A 23195-nucleotide genomic window follows, 5' to 3' on the forward strand; every position below is an offset into this window, starting at 1 on the left:
CTCAATCACCATTCATTTGGGGAAAAGTGTTTTTACAAATGAAAAAACGTGTCCTACTTGGCAAGAAAAAATATTGAAGCAGTGTTTATCCTGTTACGCGGTAAATAGGAAGTCAATTTTTCCACTGTTTAATCATTTTACCTGCTTAAACCTTACAGGGCATGGTCTGAAGCTGGGGGCGATAAATGAGACGTGGTGTACCGGCGTTCTAAAACAAACTACACCCCTGATACCACGTTCTGGCCTATGGTGGCGGGGTGGTAGATAAATTATACGACTCCTGCCGAAACGCGGCAGGACTAGGTACTTTGGTCTCACTGCTCTTACCGGTGTCTGTTTTTCCATCCACAGTGGAGGAGATACAATTGGCGGCTCAGAATTCGGAGGTGAAGGGTCGACCCTCCCGACATCGTCGAGAGGCATGGAGGGAAGGAGATCCAACATACATTGATGCGATTGGCATCCCCCGGGGCGTACCAGATGAGTATAAGCTGGCTAATCAGATCGCAGCAGGTTGGGAGTCTATCTTCCTTCTAATCACCCCAAACAAAAATGTGGATAGAATAAATTACTTACATTACAATGTTCAAAACTTGGAAATTATACTGAACAGGGATTTGTGGCCATGAAGGAACAACTGGCAGCTACCAGTCTGATGGCGTTCCAGAATCGCATAGCGGTGGATATGATCCTTGAAACAGGGGGCGTGTGTGCAATGTTTGGAAAACAATGTTGCACCTTCATACCGAACAACGCGTCACCCAGTGGATCTCTCACCAGGGCCATTACTGGCCTGCAAACACTGAACCGCAATATGCAAGAGCACTCTGGAGTAGATACGTCCGCATTGTCAGATTGGTGGGATAAGACCTTTGGAAAATCTAAAGATTTGGACTATAGGCACAATTACCGCTATCCTAACATTGTGTGGGTGATGTAGTATCCCCTGTTTGCGCTCCTTGCTAAGCCGACTTATAACTACTGAAATTGCCCCTACAAATTCTAAAGTACATGAGTTGTATCTTATGGGACGGTTTGGGGAAAGCAGTGAGGTCCAGGAGTACGGTAAATCCGAGGACCAATTGGACGAATATAATTATGTTTTTTCTCTTTCAGACCAGCCATGGGAGTAAGGAGTAGGCGGATAAAATCGCAGTCACCGACATTTCCATTTAGTGATTACTAAGAAATGACTAATAACATACATATTATAAAAACGGGGGAATGTTGGGTTTATTCTGTTTTATTATTATAATAGTTATATTAATTCATTTCTTTATTAAATCAATCTCTTTCTTTTCTTTGTATTAATTCATTACTTTGTTAAATCATTCTCTTTCTGTTTTTCAAAAGTCTTGAGGTCACACCAAGTCATCTTTAACCTAGACAGCCTGTTCCAGGATGGTTATACAAACAATCCACCCAATCTGGGTCCTTGAGATTTGGTGGGCCCTTGGTGACGAGGACAGGGCTATTCGGACAATAACAAGAATATTGTTATCGTTATGTAACCGTACACTTCGGGTTTTTCTGTATGTAACGATTATATGATTATGATTATATTATATGATTCTTAGGTCAAGGAGGTTGTATAATTACTCTAATCTAAATGTTGTTAGGTCTAGTCCCTGTTTTTGTTATTAGTAAAATACTTTGATTGTTATTGTAGTCCCAGATGTTGTTTTTACTCATACGTGATGGAATGATCAACAACTCTGTAACTTGTGACCATAAGAATGGGACGAAAACGTCTATTCGAGGAGACGTTCGGAAGTTGTAAGGTGACACTTGCTGACTCTCCCCTTCGGAGGCTATCTGTTGTATCCATTTCTATTTAATTAAATGTCAATAATTGAATAAGATGTCTTCCTGCAGTTATTGATAATTACGGACGAAGGTAATTATTAATGAACCTGACATATATATAAGCACATATATGAATACACATACGCATGCATACGAATTCGGTAGGTCCTAACCCACAAAAAAAAATGTTAAAGAGCCTGACAGCTGATGGGAGGAAGGACCTGCGGAGGCGCTCCTTCCTGCAATGAGGGTGCAGCTGTCTATTGCTAAAAGAGCTTCGAAAGGACTCCACAGACTCGTGCAAGGGGTGGGAGGTGCTGTCCGTGATGGACATCATCCTGGTCAGCATCCTGCGCTCTCCCATTTCCTCCACAGAGTCCAAGGGACAGCCTAGAACAGAGCTGGCCCTCCTGATCAGCTTATTCAGCCTGTTCTTGTCCCTCTCCGTGCTCCTGCATCCCCAACAGATCACTGCATAAAACACTGTAGATGCCACCACAGTGTCGTAGAAAGTCCTCAGCAGTGACCTGCACACTCCAAAGGACAGTAGACTCCTCAATAGGTAGAGCCGGCTCTGGCCCCTTTTGTACAGGGCATCTATGTTTAAAAATAAAAAATAAAAAAAAATAAAATCAGACATAGGCATTGTCGTCATCATTGACTTGACAAAAAGCCTAGTAGTCATCATACCCTCAGCTGCGTATGACGAAATTGTATAGTGCTTCTCCACTGGTCCGCCATCCCAGGCAAGACCCCTTAACTGACATATTCAGACTTGTTAGCACTCCGCCACGATGGAAACATCGCATCACCTCTTGTTGCCTCACCGATGCTAACAAGAATAAAATGTATCACTTACCTCTCACTGTGTTCTTACTTACCCTCCCTCAGTTCGCCTGTAGAAGGCAGATCCACGCCAAAAATTGTGGGCAATGGATCGGGCGTTTGTCAAATACTAGGAAGCGGGGCTCGGAGTGGTTGTTGTCGTAGCCCAACCGCAATGGCCGCCCGACATCCGCTCCCCTGCCTCCTTTCTCTTCGCCGTCTACGGCGTACTTTGGGGGGGTTGGATATCCTCGGAGATCCTGGAGGTCTCCGGATGTTCTTAGGGATATCGACAGTCAGTCCGTAGTAAGTTGTGAAATTGGGTGTCTTGCCTTTCAACCAACGAACTGGAGAGCAATGAGCCGCTGCGCCCGAGCGCGCCGCCATCTTGAACGTGTTTGTTTGTGGACCAGTCTAGTTTGTTATTGAGGTGAACAGTCAGGTACTTCAAATTCACCACAATTTCAATGTCTTTACCCTGGATGTTCACCTGAGTGGTCTTTTGAGGTGTCCTCCGAAAGTCGATGACCATTTCCTTTGTCTTACTGGTGTTGATGTAGAGCCTACACCAGTCAACAAAGGCTGTGATGACTCCCCTGTACTCCAGGTCGTTCCCGTCCTTCACTCGTCCAACAATAGCGGTGTCATCAGAGAACTTCTGGAGGTGGCAGGTGTCTGTATTATATTTGAAGTCTGATGTGTAGAGAGAGAGAAGGGAAAGCACTGTGCCTTGTGGGGCCCACAAGGCACAAGGCATAGTATTGGAAGAAGTGCAGATAAGAGGTTTAAAGCCCAGGCATTGGTATTGGCTAGTGCTAGGAAATAACATGCTGATCCTGCAAAATACAGTAATACCTTGACATACGAGTATCCCAACATACGAGAAATTTGAGATACGAGGAAAATTCTGAGCACATTTTAACAAACCTATCAATTGGTTATGATATACAATACTAAAATCTGACATTCAGTACAGACGTGCAGTGGTCGGAGAGAGAACACCTTGTACCTTACGATAGCATGAAGCTATAGAATGTGGTTAAGGGCTGGCCTCCATGCTATCAATGCCTAGCAGCTGTTATTTATGCATACAAGAAGGCGTCAACAATTTAATTTCGGCTATCCAGTAGTGATCTATACGCATTATAAGATTTCAGAACTGATCAATCTGAGTCGATTTGTGATAACTCAGGCTTGATGCTTACAATACTTGCCATTGTTATCATACTTGGATATTATGATCAAGAGGTGTCCAACAGTTTGAAGAGGAGGCCCATGAGTGAATATCAGAGGCAATGAAATATACAAAGTTGTGACCAGATTTGTAATTTACTCCTTTGACAATGCAGAGGTAATACAGTTGTGGTCCAAAGTTTACAAACACTTGTGAAGAACATAATTTCATGGATCTCTTGAGTTTCCAGTTATTTCTACAACTCAGATTTTTCTCTGATAGAGTGATTGGAACAGATACTTCTTTGTCACAAAAAACACTCATCAAGTTTGGTTCTTTTATGACTTTATTATGGGTTGACAAAAAAGTGATCAAATCTGCTGGGTCAAAAATATACATACAGCAACACGAATTTGCAATTTTGGTGACTTAGAAAATTGTGCCAGTGAAATGAGCTTCATAGTGTGACAGGGTGAAGTAGTTGATGTTATACATGAGTGCAGGTGTTAAGTTAAAAAGGGACTCATGCCGCTAGCATGCGTTAAACACGGGGCGATGACGTAATGATTAACCAATGGTCATAGACCTTGGTATAGTATAATAACGGGCTATTCAGACATTTCTCTAAGTTGGTTTGAAATACAACAAAGGACCTGTCTGATTATTTCACCCGTCTTTTAAAGGCGAAATACTACCACCCCGTGGAAAATCACGGGTACAACATTTTTGGAGGCACCGCTGGGATTGCTGCTTAGATGACCAGTATTCACAACCTGACTACTGAATGCTGAGCCAGCAGAACCAACCACATCCAGGAACAAGACAGTGAGGAGAGGCGTTGTGGTGAAAAGGGACGTGAAGTTGGCAGAGTACTCGTCATCTGAGGCCAGTAGAGATCATCAGAGAGACGGTAAAAACGTGCCAGTTCAGTGCTCACACTTTTGCATCATAAACCAAACTCCTACTGTGTTGAGAAAATGGAAATGGAACGGGAGCAGTTACGCCTGGAAGTAGAAGAAATGTTTTTCAAGCTAACAGTTAATGACCTGTTAGAAATATGTGATTTCCTTAACATAGGGAGTCCGGAATGCATATCACGAGTGCCATTGTTGTGTCACATCTATAACCACCTAAAAAGGAACGAACTCAAAGACGAGGACAAAGGTATGTCTGAGTGGTTAAAATTAAAAGAGGGGATAAGGATGTTGTATGAAGACAGAAGACTGGGGTGGCAGAGACTTTTTGGGGCAAAGCAGGCAATAAATAGTGAACACTTGGCCTCTCTTGAGCGCGAAAAAATTCTCAAGAGGGACCTTGAAGCCATGAAACAAGAACAAGCTAGGCATAATGAAGAGAGCGATAAGCAAAGAAGAGATTTGTTGGAGCAGCTCTCTGCGAGAAATGAAGCTATAGAAATTTACAAAGCTGAGAGAGAAAATCTGCGGTGCGAAAATGCAGAGTTGAAGAACCAGCTTGACAAAACAGTTGGCTGTTTAGCAAAGGCAGCAACAGATGTGGAGGCAAAAGAATTGAAACTTTTATCTTATGAAGAGGAAATAGCCCAACAGAAAAAACTCTTGGCGCTAGAAAACTTGCATACTGATGAAATCGTTCAATCTAAAGATCACATCATCAAAAAACTGGAAGAGGACATATCGCAACAGAGAGAAGCCTTTCAGAAAAAGATTGACCATCTTGAACTTCAGTTTGAACAAGCTGAGCAGCAGAAAACTGATGAGATTAGCGTACTGCAAGAAGAGAAAATGGCTCTGGAGAAACAGGTGGACATGTTTGTTGTGGAGAAGGAGAAACTTTTTCAGACCAAGCAAGCAACAGAAAGAGAGATTATGGCATCTCTCCAGAGGGAGGAAGTACTGAAAGAGGAGCTTGAATTATTGAAGCTGCAAAAAGTTACATTCTTGAAAGAAAGGGAACAAGAACAGGCGAATGAGAGGTTAAAGATAGAATCAACTAGAGCTTTGACCCAATATGGTAGAGACACTGACAAGTCTCCCCTTGAATGTCAAAAATCTAGTGAATCAATTCCTACTCAACAGACAAAGACAAGTAGATTCCCAAAGGTCAAACCAAAACCAGACATTCGGACATCAAGAAACGTACAAGCTAAATCTCTGAACGCAAAAGAAATGAGCTCCTCTTCAAATATTGAATCCGCTGGCAAAAGGACAAATGAAACTGAACCAGAACCGACGGAGACACAGAAATCGAATTGGAAGGAGCCTTCGAATAAACTTGTGCATGTTTACAACTGTACCCGTTGTGATGTGACAGGTTATTCACCATTTTATCTACTGGTCGGGAGATCGCCGAGGCTCCCAGTGGACATGCTCTTTGGACTGTGCAACAGGTCCGATACAGATGGACAGCAGGACTATGTGGAGAAATTGAGACGAGGGATGGAGGAGGCGTACACCATTGCCACCGAGAACGCACGGAAAGCGGCAGAAAAAGGTAAAAAGCACTATGACGCTAAAGTGAAGAGTTCTGTGCTACAACCAGGAGAACGCGTCCTGATAAAAAACCTGACACCAAGAGGAGGACCTGGGAAGCTCCGTGACTTCTGGGAAGATACAGTTCACACAGTGGTGAAGCAAATGGGATCTGACCTACCAATTTATGAAGTTAGGCCAGAAAGAGGTAAAGATCGTTCCAGAATTCTGCACAGAAATCTACTAATGTCTTGTGACCATTTGCCCGTTGAGATAACACCAGAAGAAGGGAAAATCGGCACGAGGACGCCGAGAAAGAAACAGCAGCCGGCATCTCATCAGGAGTCAGACAAAGAAAGCGATGACGAAGATGACTTCCACTATGAGCTACGCCAGCTAAATGAGAGAGGTACCCAAGAGATGGAGCCGGAGCACAGGCCACTGCCTGTGGACCAGACACACGAAGTGAGGGGCCCTGCTTCCGGACCAGTACAAGTAGAAGAGGACCATCAGCTGGAGGACCTGCCTGGTGAGGGAGCAAACCCTCCTCTTGAAGGTCCTAGTGATGAGCAGTTATCAGAGACTTCCCCGCCAACCGCCGTGACGGAACCTGAGGCGCTGACTGATGAACGGCCGAGAAGGGAGAGACACCCACCACGACGTACGACCTATGACCATCTTGGAATCCCCTCCTGTTATAGTACACAGTCACCGCAGGAGCGGCTAACTGTTTACCCTGCACCAGGAGTGGCCCCTTGGTTAGTACACCTGCATCCATATTACCTGCAGCCACCTTTTTTGTTTGGACTCCAACAAGCTTGAACCTACAAGGACGACGTGCATGATGCGGTCATGGACTGTCATGGACTGTCATGGACTGTTATGGACTGTTATGGACTGTTATGGACTGTTATGGACTGTTATGGACTGTGATTACTGTGCCATCCAGTAAAACGTGGACCGTACGAGTTGTGGATTATATTTGAACTGTGGCCCGTGCCGCCTGGACTTTAATGAGCATCGGCTCACCAAAGTGGAAATGTTTGGGAGCATATTAATGTCGGGACGACATTTGTTTTTGTGGGGGAGAGTGTGACAGGGTGAAGTAGTTGATGTTATACATGAGTGCAGGTGTTAAGTTAAAAAGGGACTCATGCCGCTAGCATGCGTTAAACACGGGGCGATGACGTAATGATTAACCAATGGTCATAGACCTTGGTATAGTATAATAACGGGCTATTCAGACATTTCTCTAAGTTGGTTTGAAATACAACAAAGGACCTGTCTGATTATTTCACCCGTCTTTTAAAGGCGAAATACTACCACCCCGTGGAAAATCACGGGTACAACAATAGCATGGTCTCTTAACTTCTTGTGAGTGATTATGACTGACTACTGCTGGGGACTTCTCTGAGGCCATTTAAATAGGGCTCATTGGATGCAAACGCCAACAAACACTACAACGGGAAAGTCACACCTGGCCAAATGTGCCCGTATCTAGGACCAAGCCTGCGCAGCAATGCTCCTCCACCCGCAACTAGAGACAAGCCAATCGCCGTCTCGCCCCCGCACCAGCCTACATCACTGCCCAGAAGCAAGCTGTCCCACTGCTTCATCGGACCGTATGAGATCAGACGAGTGATAAACCCATGCAGCTCTACATCCACCCCACTTCATGTTTCGCAAATTAAGCAGGCGAGCCCGACTAAAGTTCTATCATGCGTAAACGACTAAAGTTTTTTGATAATTTTGTGCTTAATATCGATTGTCATCATACGCCTTTTCTTCCCAATACCCCTCATTGCACCGGCTTGCTTTAATCCATTGTTTCTCTTAATTTTTGCACTGACTAACGCAAAACAAACTCGGAAAAAATGCAATGCTCCGGCCAGTGCTCGTACAAATCTTTGCATGTGGGAGATGCGCCAAAAAAGACAGTGCACTGAAATCATGAAGAGACTCTCGCGGCCTGGCCACCTGGTGGTCTCGAATGCTCGTATCTCAAAATTTATCTCGCATCTCAAGGTAAATATTTACTTGGAGTTTTACTCGTACCTCAAACTCCTCGTATGTCGGAGCACTTGTATGTCAAGGTATTACTGTAATGATAAACAAATAATAACTAAACAAACAATAAATAATAAATAAATAAGTAGTCAAAGTGAGGTAAGCAGAGCCGAGCGGGCTTGTTCCGTCTGAAGTCCAGGATGTTTTGAAGACGTTCAGTGCAAAGTCGCCCCACTCGCTGAATCTATGGACGCAGCCAAAAACACGCAAACACATAGAAAATCAATATGAACTAATGTTCATTAAATAATCACTAAATAGTAATGAAAAATCACTAAATAGTAATGATAAATAATCACTAAATAGTAATGATAAATTAATATTCACAAAATAGTAATAGATAAATAAGTGGTCAACATAATAAATAAGTAGTATAAACAGTAGTAAAGAGTCTTGATTAGGTCCTAGGTGCAGAACTCGAGTTAAGTACGGTGACAGTTCTTGGGAAGAAACTGTCCTTGAGTCTGTCTTGGCTGTTATAGCTCTGTAGCGCCATCCAGAGGGCATCAGGTTGAAGTGGTGGAAGCCGGGATGCAGATCTCTGTCCTTCGGGGTTCGTAAATGTCAAATGTGAGCACACTTACTCCAACATTTCTACTGTCCAAAAAAAATAAAGATATCAATGAATGGGAAAATGTATTTCTTGAGCAAAAAATGGAAATTCAGAATCATTTTCATCATTTATAGAGAAGCACAAATGAATCAGGCTTGTACTTATAAGCAGATCTGTATTTTCTACGTTTTCTTTATCCCCGTGTCTGAACATGGAGCAGGTCTCCGCAGGATTCATAAAAGTATATTATAACATGTATATGATTGAGATCTGTCATAGGTTTGGGAGCAGGTAAACCAATTTCCACGAGGTAAATCAGATTGTTGTTTTCAATAGAGACACTGAAACAACCCCCAAAAACTGTTGGATGGAGTCAAATTTCTCAGTGTTTTTCAACCTTGTTCCGGAGGATATTTCAGGACAGGAAAGGGGCATTTTAAACGAAGTGGCGACCCCATCAGGATATTGCAGCTATTGTAGTCGTTCGAGAGGAAATGACGTAATCCGCCCAATGCGCCGTAGAAAACACCCGATTTAATTCCGGGTTTGAGTGTCAACGAGTTACCACGTTCATTTAGTTTGCATAGACTTTCCAGGTTAGACAGGATAATGGGGCTTCGTTTTTTAGAGATAATATTTTTTTTCTACTTCATATCGCACATCCCTATTACCTTATTTATCGACTTACAACTTGTTCTACCAGCATGTCTGTATCCTCAAACTGTAAGTAAATAGCTTGCACTTGCCTCTTGACCCGAGCGGGGGAGAATTTTTGCAACGGCGAATCGTAATATAACAAACTAATTTAAATGAACTTAGATTACGATGCAGACGCACTTAAAATATATTTTATCTAACCTTACACTAAACTTAATTCTAATTTTGTTTTACATTTTTATACATTTGTTCTCCCGGCCGGGTTGGCTGTCTGCCCCGCTTCCACCTTCACTTTTACTATCAATGGGATTTGCTTTTGTTTTCCCTTCAAAATGTTCCGAAAAATGATGCACGAAAATGTCCTCACAATAGGATAATGCACGACAGTGGCGGGCCGTGCATTTCACACCGAGGCCTTCAGTGGTGCTATGTGAGAATCATTCCAATTCAATAAGGATTTTATAGTTATAAAACCTTTACTACAGCTACAGCTGTGACACATAAAAATAATCAATAATAACCCCAAAAAATTCAATATTATTAAGGAAAATAGACACACATTACTCACCAAAAATATTTTATTTCTACACAAAATCCATCCTCATTTCCTCAAGAAATTCAATTACTCTGTCGTACAGATTACCCGTGATTTTCAGGTCCATCGAGAAGTTCTTTTTTATCGCCATCAAAGCTAATGCTGAACGTTGAGTCTGTCCTGTTGTATTTCTGGCATAAGTTTTTATTCTATTTAAGGCTGAAAATGTCCGTTCGACAGAAGCAGTGGACACAAATGTGAACAGCCGCTGCATGCTCTCACTCAGATTTTTCTGCTGAAGGAAGTCAAGTAGATCAATGGGAGATTTTCCTGCAAAATCATCCATAGCATACAATGATTTCTGTTCTTAGGCAGATCAAGAAGTGCTCTGTGGCTCTTCGTTAAGATGGAGAAGGCTGCATGTGAGAAAGTTTTCTGGTATTCCCGAAACTTCCGTGGGTCGAGGAGGGAGAGAAACATCAGTGTTTTGTAGTCTTGAAATCTGGTCAGTGTCTGGCAAATGATATTGTCCAGAATCCTGTCGTGGAGTTGGTGGTAGTGCGCGCGAGAATCTTGCGCTTCACCTCTTCGTGTGCTTGGAGCACCTGCACTGCGTTCAGTGGCCTCGTAGATTTCCTCATGTCGGCTCCTCTCTCGCTCAACTGTGCCACAAAACACCTTTACTCTTGCAAGACAAAGCTGTACATCCAGTTTGTTGTTCTGTAGTATTGAAAAAAGCACGTCTGAATGCTCAAAAACGCCATTAAATGTGTGAAGCAAAAAATGTGCTTTAAATCCATCTGCACACCGCACAGACTCATTCACCATTGCAGAGAAAACCAGTACGTTTATTCCCCTTCTCATCTCTTCCTCCATCACTTCAGCAATAGCAGTGATCAGGTTGTTTTGTATTTTGCCCAACGTGCCACTAAACACTATTAGTGGACAGGTGGTAACGTAAATCCGTGTTCCTCTCAGCAATGAGAGAAAGTTCCACGTAATTTTCTTTGTTTGGGGTTGCAGCGCTTTCATCGTGTCCCCAAAATGAAAGTTTACACAGTCTATCAAACTTTTTAACATTTCCCTATTTTCTTTACCTTTTCGTTGTGGCGCTCCGTTTCCCTGCGCACTTGTTTGCTGAACTGTAACTCCACTCGGGTTTCGCCAAAAGTTTTGGAGAGCACCTTTGCTTGTAAGTATCCGGCAGTGCTTTAATGTCTCGTTGCTGCTTTAGTTAAACAAGTTAAATTTGCAAATCCAGCGTTGCTCCAAACACCATGTTGATCGTTGGCAGATAACATGCACTCCCAGCAATACAATTTGCTGTGTTCCTCGGAGCCCGTGAGCTAGGGGTAGCGCTCGTAGTTAGTGAACTGAAAGTGGCGGACAAACCTTTTACCCAGTTGTGACAGGCGTGCTAGCTTCAGAGTTGACCTCACTTTCTTAATGATGTACATTTTTTCTGGAAAAGACCGTCTGGAAAATGGTTTTGTCAGCAAATCTGCAACCAAATCCATTTGTTTTCTTCCATCGGCCATTGTGGGTGGTGGTTGCGATCTCTGGCTGGCTCACTTTGGCTTTAACCTGCCTACTCTATAACTAGCTTATCATAGTTGGTGAAAGCGATGACGTATCCCTACACCTGCGAGAAGGCAATGACGTATCCCTACGCCTGTGAGAAGGCAATGACATATCCCTACGCATGCTAGAAGGCAATGATGTATCCCTACGCCTGCGAGAAGGCAATGACTTATTCCTACGCCTGCAAGAAGGCAATGACGTTCCTATGCCTGCGAGGAGGCCTTGGTGTCACCAAATCAAATTCTGATTGGTTAAAGCAACAGTCTTAATGCAGCCAAGCCTGCAGAACTGATTGTGAGGGCCTTGAGGCAGATTTCTGACTCTGGCAACAAATGCTAAACTAATGTCTGAAATGTGATTTGTTAAATGCTTCAATATGAAAACACATCTGGAAGCAGTGCAACCAGGGGGAAAGCAATGGGAGGAAGCTAACAGGCTATTTGGATTTATTCATTAATTATTCAGGGACAGCCTATAATTAACATCAGTCTATGATTGAGATAATGCTTTGGCCATCAGAGAATGCCTTGAAAGCCTTGACTGCACACCACTGCTGACGCACGAACACTTGCCAACGAGAAGTAGTCTTGTAGTAGTGAATGCTCCGCCAACAGAAGCTAACGGGCTAGAAGGGAATAATCACTGAAAAAATGCAACCCTTCGCCAAGTGCTTGCAAAAACATTACAAAGAGGGAGTTGCGACCAGAGAAATTACATTAGGGAGTTGCGGGGAGACAGCCAGTGCCCCTGATGTTCTTGTGAGCAGCCAACGAGAAATAATATTTACTCCTCGTATTAGCGGTCACTCTGCCATTCGCGCTGAGTGACGGGAAAAAAAACACTGGAAAAATGCAACACTACGCCCAGTGCTTGTAGACATCTGTTATACATGAAAGAGATGCGGCAAAAAAAATCATAAACCGCCTCATGTCTTTGCCAACTGGATTTCTCGTATCTTGAAATTTGTCTCGTATCTAGAGATAATTATTTGCTCGAAATTTTACTCGTATTTCGAAAAACTTGTATGTCGCGGTACACTATGTGTGTGTGTGAGTGGGTGGGTGTGTATGTGGGTATGTGGGTGTGTGCGTATGTGTGCGTATGTGTGTGGGTGTGTGTATGTGTGTGGGTGTGTGTATATGTGTGTGTATGTGTATGTGTGTATATGTATACAGACGCTCCCCTAATTACGAACATTCGTGTTACGAACATTTCTGCGCATATGGCATATGTCGAAAAATATTCGAAGAGAGTTAGATCGCTTCTTTCAAACAGTTTCTAGTAAATCTCTCTCTCTCTAACATACGTAGTATGTATACAGTACTGTACGGATTCTCTCCATTGTATTAAATGTTTTTTTCAGTAAAAACCAATGCAGGTTACTTATACAAGCCTTAAACATACAAATGCACTTAAATAAAACCTCAATATACTTTTATAGGCCTTAAACATAAATTATAATACAAAATATAGCACTGATGCAACTTACGAACAAATTCATCTTACGAACAATCGGTCGGAACGTAACTCGTTCGTAAGTAGGGGAGCGTCTGTATGTGTGTGTATATGCATATGTATGCGTGTATATGTGTGTGTATATGCATATGTATGCGTGTATATGTGTGTGTATATGCATATGTATGCGTGTATATGTGTGTAAATTTATGTGTGTGTATATATGTATGTGTGTGTATATGTATATGTATGTGTGTATATGTATGTGTGTATATGTATGTGTGTATATGTATATGTATGTGTGTATATGTATATGTATGTGTGTATATGTATGTGTGTATATGTATGTGTGTATATGTATGTGTATATGTATATGTATGTGTATATGTATGTGTGTATATGTATGTGTGTATATGTATATGTATGTGTGTATATGTGTATGTATGTATATGTGTGTATATGTATATGTATGTGTGTATATGTATATGTATGTGTGTATAGGTATATGTATATGTATGTGTGTATATGTATATGTATGTGTGTATAGGTATATGAATGTGTGTGTATATTTGTGTGTGTGTATATATATAAGATTAGATCAAAACAATTTCAGTCCCTTTTGATTAATTCTTTTAAAATGGCTTCTTTCCTTTCAGCTAAAAAACCTACTGAAGTGGTATTCAAATGAGTTTAATGACCCATTGCTCCTGCACCCTCCAGAGTGGTTCAAGTCTTTAATCGTTTGTGAGGCTTTGCTGCAATTGCCGTTTTTTCCAATTGCAGCATACGCTTTCCTCAAAGGTGAGTTTATCAAATCATCTACTCTCACCTAAATGTAGTGTTGCAGTTCATTCATAACAAATCATAAAAAATATATTATTGCCATCTGCCTTCACCTTTAGAAAAATCAAATAATAATAATGTTTATTCAAGTCTAGGAGGCTGTTGGTATTTGTTGTCCTGAAAGTGTGAGTGTCTTGTGTGCCTGCAATGTGTGGCCTGTGCAACACATCAGGCGCCATATGGGTATATCAAAATATAGCACATACAGTGGGGCAAAATAAAGTGGTACAACTATTTAGGAAATTAATTTGTTAAAGAAGTGCTTTGGAAGTAAAACCATTTTACATTTAATTAGCATACATTTTCATACGATCCAGAATTATACCCCCTAAAACAGACTTGGGCAATTAATTCCTCAATGGTGCAGTGGGTGCAGGTTTTCGTTCCAACTCATAAGAGGAAACCTTTCCACCAATCTGGTGTACTAGAAGTGTAATCAGTGGGTTGCAGTCAGGAGGAGCTTCGTCTTTCAGCAGAAATCTAATTAGTTTAACTGTCTGTTCTGGATCGGTTGGAACAAAAACATGCACCCACAGTGGCCCTCGAGGATCATATTACCCAGGTCTCCCCTAAAGCCTTTAAAAGTATACACATTTTGTATGAAATTTGTTCTAGACATATAATGACCCTAATGAGGATAAAGCCGTTCTGAAAATGAGGGAGAGAAAAGTGTGAATCAAGGGGCGGCTTATACCTGAGAAATTGCGGCTTATATGCAAGAAAATATGGTACTTTACGATCAGGCAATTGGCTGCACTAACTACCATATTTACTCGCATATAATCTGCCCGCGCATAGAAGCCACACCCTTAAAATTGCCTTAAAAATGTTGATTTTTTTACATTTTTTCATGTATAAGCCGCCCCCTGATTCCCAATTTTCACCTTCATGTTCATGGTTTTAATGGGGAGTACAAATGTCTTACTTGAAGGGCAAATCTTAAGAAAAATCATCATGCGTGGTATTTGTAAGATACAGTATGAATCAAAAGCACATTATTAGGGTCAATATCATAAGGAAGTTAATATGCCTGTTTTTGTAAATGCAAAGGATCAAATTATTCAATTTGAAAAATAAATGTTTATTTTGATGAGAACCTGATGCTTTCTAACTACAAAAATTACATTTTTCCTACCAGAAGTTTTAGTTGTGGCAGCCATATTGCCTCTAATGTCAAAATATCTGAATACTTTCGATGGTTCATATTTCTCAAGTAGTTGTCATTTCGAACAAAAAAAATCAACATTAGTGAGTTAGCTTAGTGCTACAGGTGTCAGCCTGTGTACCCACTATGTAGTAGGGTGTGTTGTTTTGTGTGAGGTTTGTTTTTCTTCTGCAGGTACATGGAGCTGTGGCTCCACCCTGTGGCAAATCCCTGCCCAGGCCAACACAGCTGTGACTACTTCCCAATCATCTCTCCTCCAATCAAGATCTATTTCCTGTCCTTCCTGATTTAAACCCTCTTATTTTTCAGTTCCAGGCTCGTCTCCCTGTGATTGTAGATGCTCAGGCTGTGGAGTCCTTACTTTCTTTAGGTAGCACTTATTGTTTAGATATAAGTAAGTTTTGTTTGCCCCAGCTACATCTCATCTACGCTATTCATTGTTATATTTAGTATTTATGTTGATGAAGTTAATAATTTTGGGATGCATGGCGGGACTTGAGATAAGTGTATATACCCCGGGGTATACATGTAGTATGTTGCACTTACACATGTAGTTTATTGCCCTCTCTAGACTTTTATCACATCAGTTCTGACAGTGGCAGCCTTAGGCCTTATTTCCTGTATTTTTGTGGGTATTCATTCGAACACCTCTCCTGGAGGGTGGTCTTTTTACCTTTTTTATTTGAGGGTGCCCCGTAAGTATCTTTTGCTTCCCCTGTGTCGTCCCGTAGTCCATGTTTTAATGGACTTTGCTGTAAATGAATTATAATTGAATGCTACTTGCAGTGTGTGTCTGGTTCCTCATTGACTGAATTTTTCTGCTGTGGTAGTTGCGACTCCCTGGTACATATTACCATTAACACTTAGTGTTGATGTTCTTTTTTGTTTTATTTCAAAATCAAGGCTTCCCGCGCCTGGCAAAAAAAAGTAGGCGCAGCGCCTCGACCTCACTAAGACGGCAGCACCCCGACCTCGCTAAGATGGCCGCGCCCTGACCTCGCTAAAATAGCCGCGCCCGACCTCGCTAAAATGGCCGCGCCCCGACCTCGCTAAAATGGCCATGCCCCGACCTCGCTAAGATGGCCGCACCCCGACCTCGCTAAGATGGGCGTCCCCCGAGCCAGCAATGACAGGAATTTCATTAATATATGTCAAAATAAATTTTGTTCAGTGTTTTATCTGTTAATAATTTCTGAAATCAATGGCCGCATTTTCTTGCGTCTTTCGTCACGGACGGCGCCATGCGTCATGACGTCACATTGTAATGGCGGCGCCAAGTTGCATGTTCGTGCATGTCTGTTTTTAGGCACATATGAGCCGTACCCTCGATTTAGTCATATTTTGTCCGCCAAAAGCGGCTTATTTGCGAGGTAATACGGTACTTGGACCGATGAACGATTGGATAATTTTTTTTTTCTGACGCCAGCACCCTCTCAGGCTATTCTTTTAACTTTAGTATGCTTTCATTGACAATCAATAGAAAAACACTATGTATACCTGGTGAAGTTAACAAAAGTCCTCTAATGAGGCATGTGACTTTGAATAATACCTTAACATACGAGTGCCCCAAAAAACGAGCAATTTTAGATACGAGTAAAATTCCGAGCAAATATTTGCCTTGAGATACGACACACATTTTGAGATACGAGCATACGAGACAGCTAGGTGGCCAAGATGCATGAGGTTGCTTATGATTTCCTTCTCACCAAAGATCTCTACGAACACATTTTTTCCGTGTTTTTTGCGTTAGTGCACAATTGAGCGAAAAACTGGTTCTAAAGCAAGCCAGTGCAATGAAGGGTAGTGAGATGAAAAGGCGATGATGACAATTGATATTAAGCACAGAAAAAATCTTTAAAATCATAACCACTAATTATTAGATGGTGGATTACAACCAATACAAATGTTTTTCCATTGTAATGTCCTGTTTTTGGTGTTTTTTTCCAGAGGGTGGGAACGGATACATTTGTATTTAGTTCATTTCTATAATAAACGTTGATTTGAGATATGAGTAAATTGACATACGAGTTCGGTCCCGAAAAGCATTATCCTCATAGCTCATGATATGACGACTGTTTTGCAGACAAATGCTGTTTTTTCCAATTCTTTGCAGTCCAAATATCTTGATAGGGGGCTGTTTTTATTAATATGTCATCCGAATCTGCAAATTCTCTATTAATTTAAAAATTAACATTTGCGATCCAGAGGTTTTCTGCAATATTTTGAAAGACATAATTGTCAAAATATTCCTCTTTTTCAGGGAGCTGTCGATGGATTAGGACTCCAGCCATCATTTATTCAACGCATGTTGCCACCACATTGGTCCCGATTCTTTCACACATTTTCTTATATGACCAAACTACTGAAAGCTCCTGGCTTTCAGTGACACGGCAGGAACGTTGGACGCTTGTATTTATCTATGCTCCATACTTGCTTGTCCCTGTTATGCTACTCCTCACTATGATGCTGTCAACCACATACAATTCTTCCACCAATTTTGAGAGTACATTTTCTAACAAAGTGAAGAAAAAAATATAGTGTTACCAGACCTCCTGTATCTCCTGTATAGCAAAGTTCCAAAATTGGTGAAAAAAAGTTGTCACTCACCCATTGACTTTCAACTATGACCAAAATTTCTTTGACAAGACATGACTTATTTTCTCAACCGTGGCAAATGGAGGATTATATATCAAAGTATTTTTGAATAAAGTACATTTCTTCATGGTATGCTATGGTGATTTTGAAAGTTTCATACGAAGAAAAAAGTCAACAGTTTGATATTTTAATGTGAGCCTTGTTTTAACAATGTTATAAAAATATAAACAATTAATAAAATTATATGAAGCGAAAAAAATAAAGCCTTTTATTGAAGGAATTATTAGACTTATGATTATGAATATGATTTAGTGTTGGCAAAAGCTTTGTAGACAAGGCTCTCTTCCAGGGCCACACCTGTCATTCTAAAAGGATCGTGTAAATCAAACTGATTTGTGAGGAAAAAATAGACACTATGGCCGTAGTGTTAAAGTCATACGGATTCACAATTTTTTGCCAATGATGTTTTTTTTTGTTCATCACTGTTGCCGTATTTTCCCGGACTTTCCTTACTTTCCACAAACTCGCTTCGGTTTGTGTAATCATAGCAATGCTAAGATATACTTGAACCGGAAGTGGGGATTAACCAAACTAAAGGAAGGTCTATTTACTTTAATGTTTTCACAACATTCTTTGTTCTGTTAGCCTGGCTTCTTTTTGCTACTTCTTTTTTGGAGCCATTCAGCCATGCTACGCTGTCATACACATGAGACTAGCTGTGAACAATACGCAGCAGAGGGAGCAACACTTCAATGCCGCTGGAAATTAGGAGCTGGACAAAAGTGCCGGGAGAAGAAGGGATGCTTCAGACAAACCATTCCATTATGGGATAAGGTGGAAGAGCTGTCGGCACTTACCATGCCGGGTCAACAGGGTCGAGGAGTTCTACTCTGCTACTGTTGATTCTTCAGAGAGACTGCATATTTTAAACCTCGGTAGGTCTGCAGAAGTTCCCCATCTTGTGGAAGACTTCCTGTGTGTGGTTCCAGTTTTATCCAACTGTACAACATTATCCGTTTTTGGTACTGAAACCAAGATGGCAGCCGGTAGCGGTAGCTCCGTCTGCTCTTGCTCGTTTTGTGTTTTTGCTGCTTTCCTGTCTGAATTATTTGATTTTTTGATTCTTAATGATCCCATATACAGAGGTACCTGGTGATACGAAGTTAATTCGTTCCGGGTCGAAACAGGATATTGGATTGGATTTTTTTTATTTCTTATAATTCACCATCTATTAAAAAAGTAACACATAACTAGTGGTTTAAAATTACTAAAATGTGTTTAATAGTACTAAAGTTATACGGATTGCGAAGGGGGGAGAGGGAGAGGGGCTATTTGCACGGCAAAGCGCTCGTAATGTAATATAAACACATTTAAATATAACTTGGATTACGATGCAGACACTCAAAAATAAGTTTAATCAAACCTAACACTAAACCTAATTCTAATTTTGTTTGACATTTTGATACCTTTCTTCTCCCGGGTTGTCTGTTTTTGCCCCGCCTCCACACTGACTTTTAAAAGAAACCTAGATGTTTGCTTTTTTATTCCCTTTAAAATATTCCCAAAATGATACACACATGTCCTCACAATAGTATAACTCATGACCACTTGCCAACGAGGAGTAATATATACTCCTCATACTAGAGATCGCTACGCCATTCGCTCTGTGTGACAGAAAAAAAATCCGAGAAGTAGCATATATAACTCTTGTATTAGCGATTGCCTCCCAATGACTAACAGGAAAAAAAACACTGAAAAAATGCAACGCTACGCCCAATGCTCGCCGAGATTTTACAAAGAGGGAGTTGCGGGGAGAGTGACAGTGTCAGGGGCGCCCCGTTTTGTCCCCCCTGGCCTGCCGTAGAGGCAGGGCAGCTGCAATCAATCTGTGATTACCTCCTGACTTGGTATTTAAACACGAATTAGTTTTATTATTGTGGGTCTCCTGTATACTCCTGCAAGCTCCTGCACAATTCCCGCATGTTCCTGGATGTCACTGCGTGGATTCAAGAGCCATGCAGTCACGCTACCTTTCTCCTCGATACCTCTCGTTCTCCTGTTTCTGGTTTGGTATTGCCTCCGTTTTGCAAGTTCTCGTTGTTTTGCAAGATCCCTTCTGAGTTATTAAAGATGTTACTTTGAAGCCAATTGCCTCTCCTCATCCTGCTTGCCCGTGACTGGGTCCAACTCCTTTCCCGATTGCGCCACAACGAAGCAGCGCGATCATAACAGACAGTGCCCATGATGTTCTAATGAGCAGCATCTCGCATTCGTTGTCTGCTTGTATAACGAATTTTGTCTCGTATCTTGAGATAATTATTTGTTCGAAATTTTACCCGTATCTCGAATTGCTCGTATGTCGGGGCGCTTGTATGTCGAGGAACCACAGTACTTTGCTTTGTGCTTTTTGCTTTGTTGTTCTGTGGCCTTTGCGACTTGGTTTCTTTGTGCTAGTCTCCAATGTGTGTGTTTACAATGTGAAAGAACACTTCAAATCAAAAGATGAGAAAATGAGAAAAAAAGGAAAGAAAATGCAACACAACCAAAAATGACATTTTCACAGAGTCCACGCCTTCTACACCATCTAATTTGCTAAACTCAGCCAAGTGTGGAAAGTTCAAACTGAGTTTAGGAAATCATTAGCTCCAGAGACCCCCTTGCTGCAATGCAAAATGAACATGGAAGAGGCAATTTCTGAGTACAATGCTAATCATGTATAATAGTTATTTTTAAACTGTTTTATGCACAGTCCATTCTTTCCTGATTACGTAATTGATGTAAAAGTCTATTTTTTTTGTGTCACACATTAATAAAGTGTATTTAAGTCTTCTTTCTCGTTCGTGCTGATTCACATCAGGATACTGAAGTCTATATAAGATTTTTGTAGCCAGTCATACATATTAATGTATTAACAGGCATGCAGGACTGCCTAAACGTCCTCATTATTTGATCATTAAATCGCTGTTAACAATTGTACCTATACCACAGAATGTAATAATTAAATCAGACATGGAATAATGAATGGAAAAAACCTGGGGGGAAACAAGACTGGTGTGATTTCCCCCCAAATGAATAGAGAAAGAGAGGAGGAGAATTAAGAGAGAAAAATGGAACGGAAGAGACAGAGGGTCTGTGCGTGTGTGTGTGTGTGTGTGTGTGTGTGGGGGGGGGGGGGGGGGGGGGACCCCAGTTCTTCAGATTGTTGGCGAGCCAGTCTTGTTATCCACGAAGCATTGGAAGCAGGTACGGCAAACGTGTCACTTTGCACTCTGCTGATTTTCGTAATGTACTTTTTATTTTCGTTCTCACGGCTGCCCGTTTTCTTATAAGTGAATAAGCGTCAGTATGACTGCGCATTTTTTATAAGTGCTTCGTGTTTCTCTATGAAATTAGCAGGTTCTTTGTTAGAAGCCCGTGTGTGCGCCTGCGCACCTCCGAAGTGAAGGGGTAGCAAGGGGTTGTTGTATGCTCAATTGAGTTTTGGAGCGAGTGAAATGGGTCTTTGTAATAACGTTTCGCTGTACAGTTGGTTATGGTTCCTATATGTGAGTCCGTTTAGGACATACGGAAAAAACGATAATATGCTCGTGCGCAGTGAAATGGGCGCGCACACACATTTAACACACACGTTAAAAATGTTCAAGCTCACAATGTGCACACTTTCAATGTTTGTGTAGATTGTTGTGCACATGCATTTTTGTGTGTGCATATGCACGCCCAGTGTGATGGTTAACATTTTGAAACTGTGTGCACGTATTCGATTTTGATATTTATTTTCTAAAAAGCCCCTCATAGTGAAGTGTCAAGTCAACTGCAGTCTTAACGCTTTGCAAAAAGAAAAATAGAAAAAATGCAAATTGACGCAACATGAACCCCAATTCCAAACGTTTTGTGAAAGAATCAAAGCATGAAAGTGACTTAGCCAACGCACTAAGGCATACTATTGGGAAAACCAAAGGAGGATAAGAAGAGAGAAGATAGGGCAAAGTGATCCCGCAAGCAGCATGCTCGTATTGGAGTTGAGATCCTACTTTTTGCTATCTGATTGCCAATAGTGAGTGAGTTTGGTTTCACCCTTTGTCATGCGTGTACTCACTCTGGCGCGTGTGAGTCATCATGCAGAATAATGAACTGCTTTCTTAGACCCACCTGTGACCTTGAGATGGCCCCGTCAAACAACTGCCCTTGCTGATTGGGCACCTTCAGCTCCCTGGGACAGAGGGCGGACCCCAAGACTATCTGAGTTGCTACCAACCATCCTTTAGGAAGCGGACAAAAAGATGCACAACCACCCACCCATCCGGAAATTCTGTCACCGCTGTGAGACCCCCAAACTCCACGGGAAGAGAGGACTTCCACCCAGACGGAATGACGCCTTGCCAGCCCACTGGCACTAACAGCGAACACCGCTGGCGCCCAAGGAGGACACAAGGGAACATAAAAACTGGGGTGAACGAATGACAGAAGCCACTGCAGTGTGGAGTTAGGTGAAAGCTACCAACCATCCTTCAGGAAGCGGACAAAGAGATGCACATCCACCCACCCATCCAGAAATTCGGTCACCGCTGTGAGACCCCCAAACTCCATGGGAAGAGAGGACTTCCACCCAGATGGAATGACGCCTCGCCAGCCCACTGGCACTAACAGCGAACACCGCTGGCGCCCAAGGAGGACACCAGGGTACATAAAAACTGGGGTGAAAGAATGACAGAAGCCACCACAGTGTGGAGTTAGGTGAAGGCCCGCATCTCCCCAGTAGTCTAGAAAAGGAGGAGGACCCACTCCAGGAGCCACGCCATAGGAAATTCGGACCCACCCATCACCCTTATACTGACAGATTTCCGACTGACAGCCTTTACCCTGCATCATGATGGGATCCTGTCGGGGAGGGAAGTGCAGTGACAGCTTTAAAATAGGAATAACCAGGCAGGACAACAACAGGAAACTTCATCCCTGCCCCCTTTCATAGCTCTCTTGTGGAGTATAATATATGTGGTAAATAAACACAAGTGATACCATGGGTAATCCAAGGGCTGTGATATATATTTCTCTAATAGGGCAGCCAGGTGGCTGGAATAATCTCCCCACTAAAAAATAGGTAATTAATTGAAAAGCATTGGTCACTACTCTTTAAATGCAAGTAAGCAATGGCCTGAATATAAGATAACCCCCAATTTTCAAAACTCAAATTTGCAAAAAGACTTTTTGACCACAATATGTAATTTTATTCAGAAAATAATTACAATACATCTGAAACAAATTATAACAATGTATTCAGGAATCTTGTAACGATTTTGATAACGTAAAAACAGCAATTAAAAAATGTCAATTGATTTTAACTTGAGAGTTGCTGAGATCTGTCATGTCAGCACATTACTTCTCAAAAACATTGTCTGCTTCGCTGTGCTCAGTGTCACTGTCCTCACTCCCATCCTCTAGCTCAGGGGTCTCAAACTCAATTGACCTGGGGGCCGCTAGTGGCAGAGTCT

The 23195-nt window shown here is 41.8% G+C and overlaps 2 protein-coding genes and 1 long non-coding RNA gene across 5 annotated transcripts in view; 2 read left to right on the forward strand and 1 right to left on the reverse strand.

Moving 5' to 3' along the window:
* Nucleotides 1–1922: 1922 nt before the first annotated feature.
* LOC144208791 (uncharacterized) lies at nucleotides 1923–19979 on the reverse strand. Its single transcript, XR_013328922.1, has 3 exons — nucleotides 18564–19979; nucleotides 2688–8919; nucleotides 1923–2403 (listed from the first exon to the last, which is right to left on the reverse strand). It is a non-coding gene; the product is annotated as an uncharacterized LOC144208791 (long non-coding RNA).
* tmem97 (transmembrane protein 97) lies at nucleotides 9375–17838 on the forward strand. The gene is made up of 3 exons (XM_077734808.1): nucleotides 9375–9598; nucleotides 13760–13904; nucleotides 17372–17838. The coding sequence occupies exons 1-3, from the start codon at nucleotides 9485–9487 to the stop codon at nucleotides 17647–17649; spliced, it is 537 nt and encodes a 178-aa protein (XP_077590934.1). The 5' UTR covers nucleotides 9375–9484; the 3' UTR covers nucleotides 17650–17838.
* mpp2a (MAGUK p55 scaffold protein 2a) overlaps nucleotides 19018–23195 on the forward strand; it is a 43804-nt gene continuing 39626 nt past the window's right edge. Inside the window, exon 1 of one of the 3 annotated variants that reach the window (XM_077734805.1) lies at nucleotides 19018–19776. In XM_077734805.1, coding sequence (XP_077590931.1) covers nucleotides 19722–19776 — 55 coding nt within the window. In that variant the 5' untranslated portion in view covers nucleotides 19018–19721. Of the gene's footprint in view, nucleotides 19777–20887; nucleotides 20950–23195 lie in introns of those variants that run through there. The other 2 variants (XM_077734807.1, XM_077734806.1) reach the window with 2 other exon arrangements.

The sequence above is a fragment of the Stigmatopora nigra genome, chromosome 15, assembly GCF_051989575.1.
Source record: "Stigmatopora nigra isolate UIUO_SnigA chromosome 15, RoL_Snig_1.1, whole genome shotgun sequence".
In the NCBI taxonomy this organism is placed as follows: Eukaryota; Metazoa; Chordata; class Actinopteri; order Syngnathiformes; family Syngnathidae; genus Stigmatopora; species Stigmatopora nigra.

What these genes read in the sequence shown, in the direction of transcription:
- tmem97 (XM_077734808.1), top strand. Translation starts at nt 9,485, where the DNA reads ATGGGGCTTCGTTTTTTAGAGATAATATTTTTTTTCTACTTCATATCG. An exon ending in CATGTCTGTATCCTCAAACT is followed by an intron (nt 9,599 to 13,759) that starts GTAAGTAAATAG and finishes CTTTCCTTTCAG; the next exon opens with CTAAAAAACCTACTGAAGTG. An exon ending in AGCATACGCTTTCCTCAAAG is followed by an intron (nt 13,905 to 17,371) that starts GTGAGTTTATCA and finishes CCTCTTTTTCAG; the next exon opens with GGAGCTGTCGATGGATTAGG.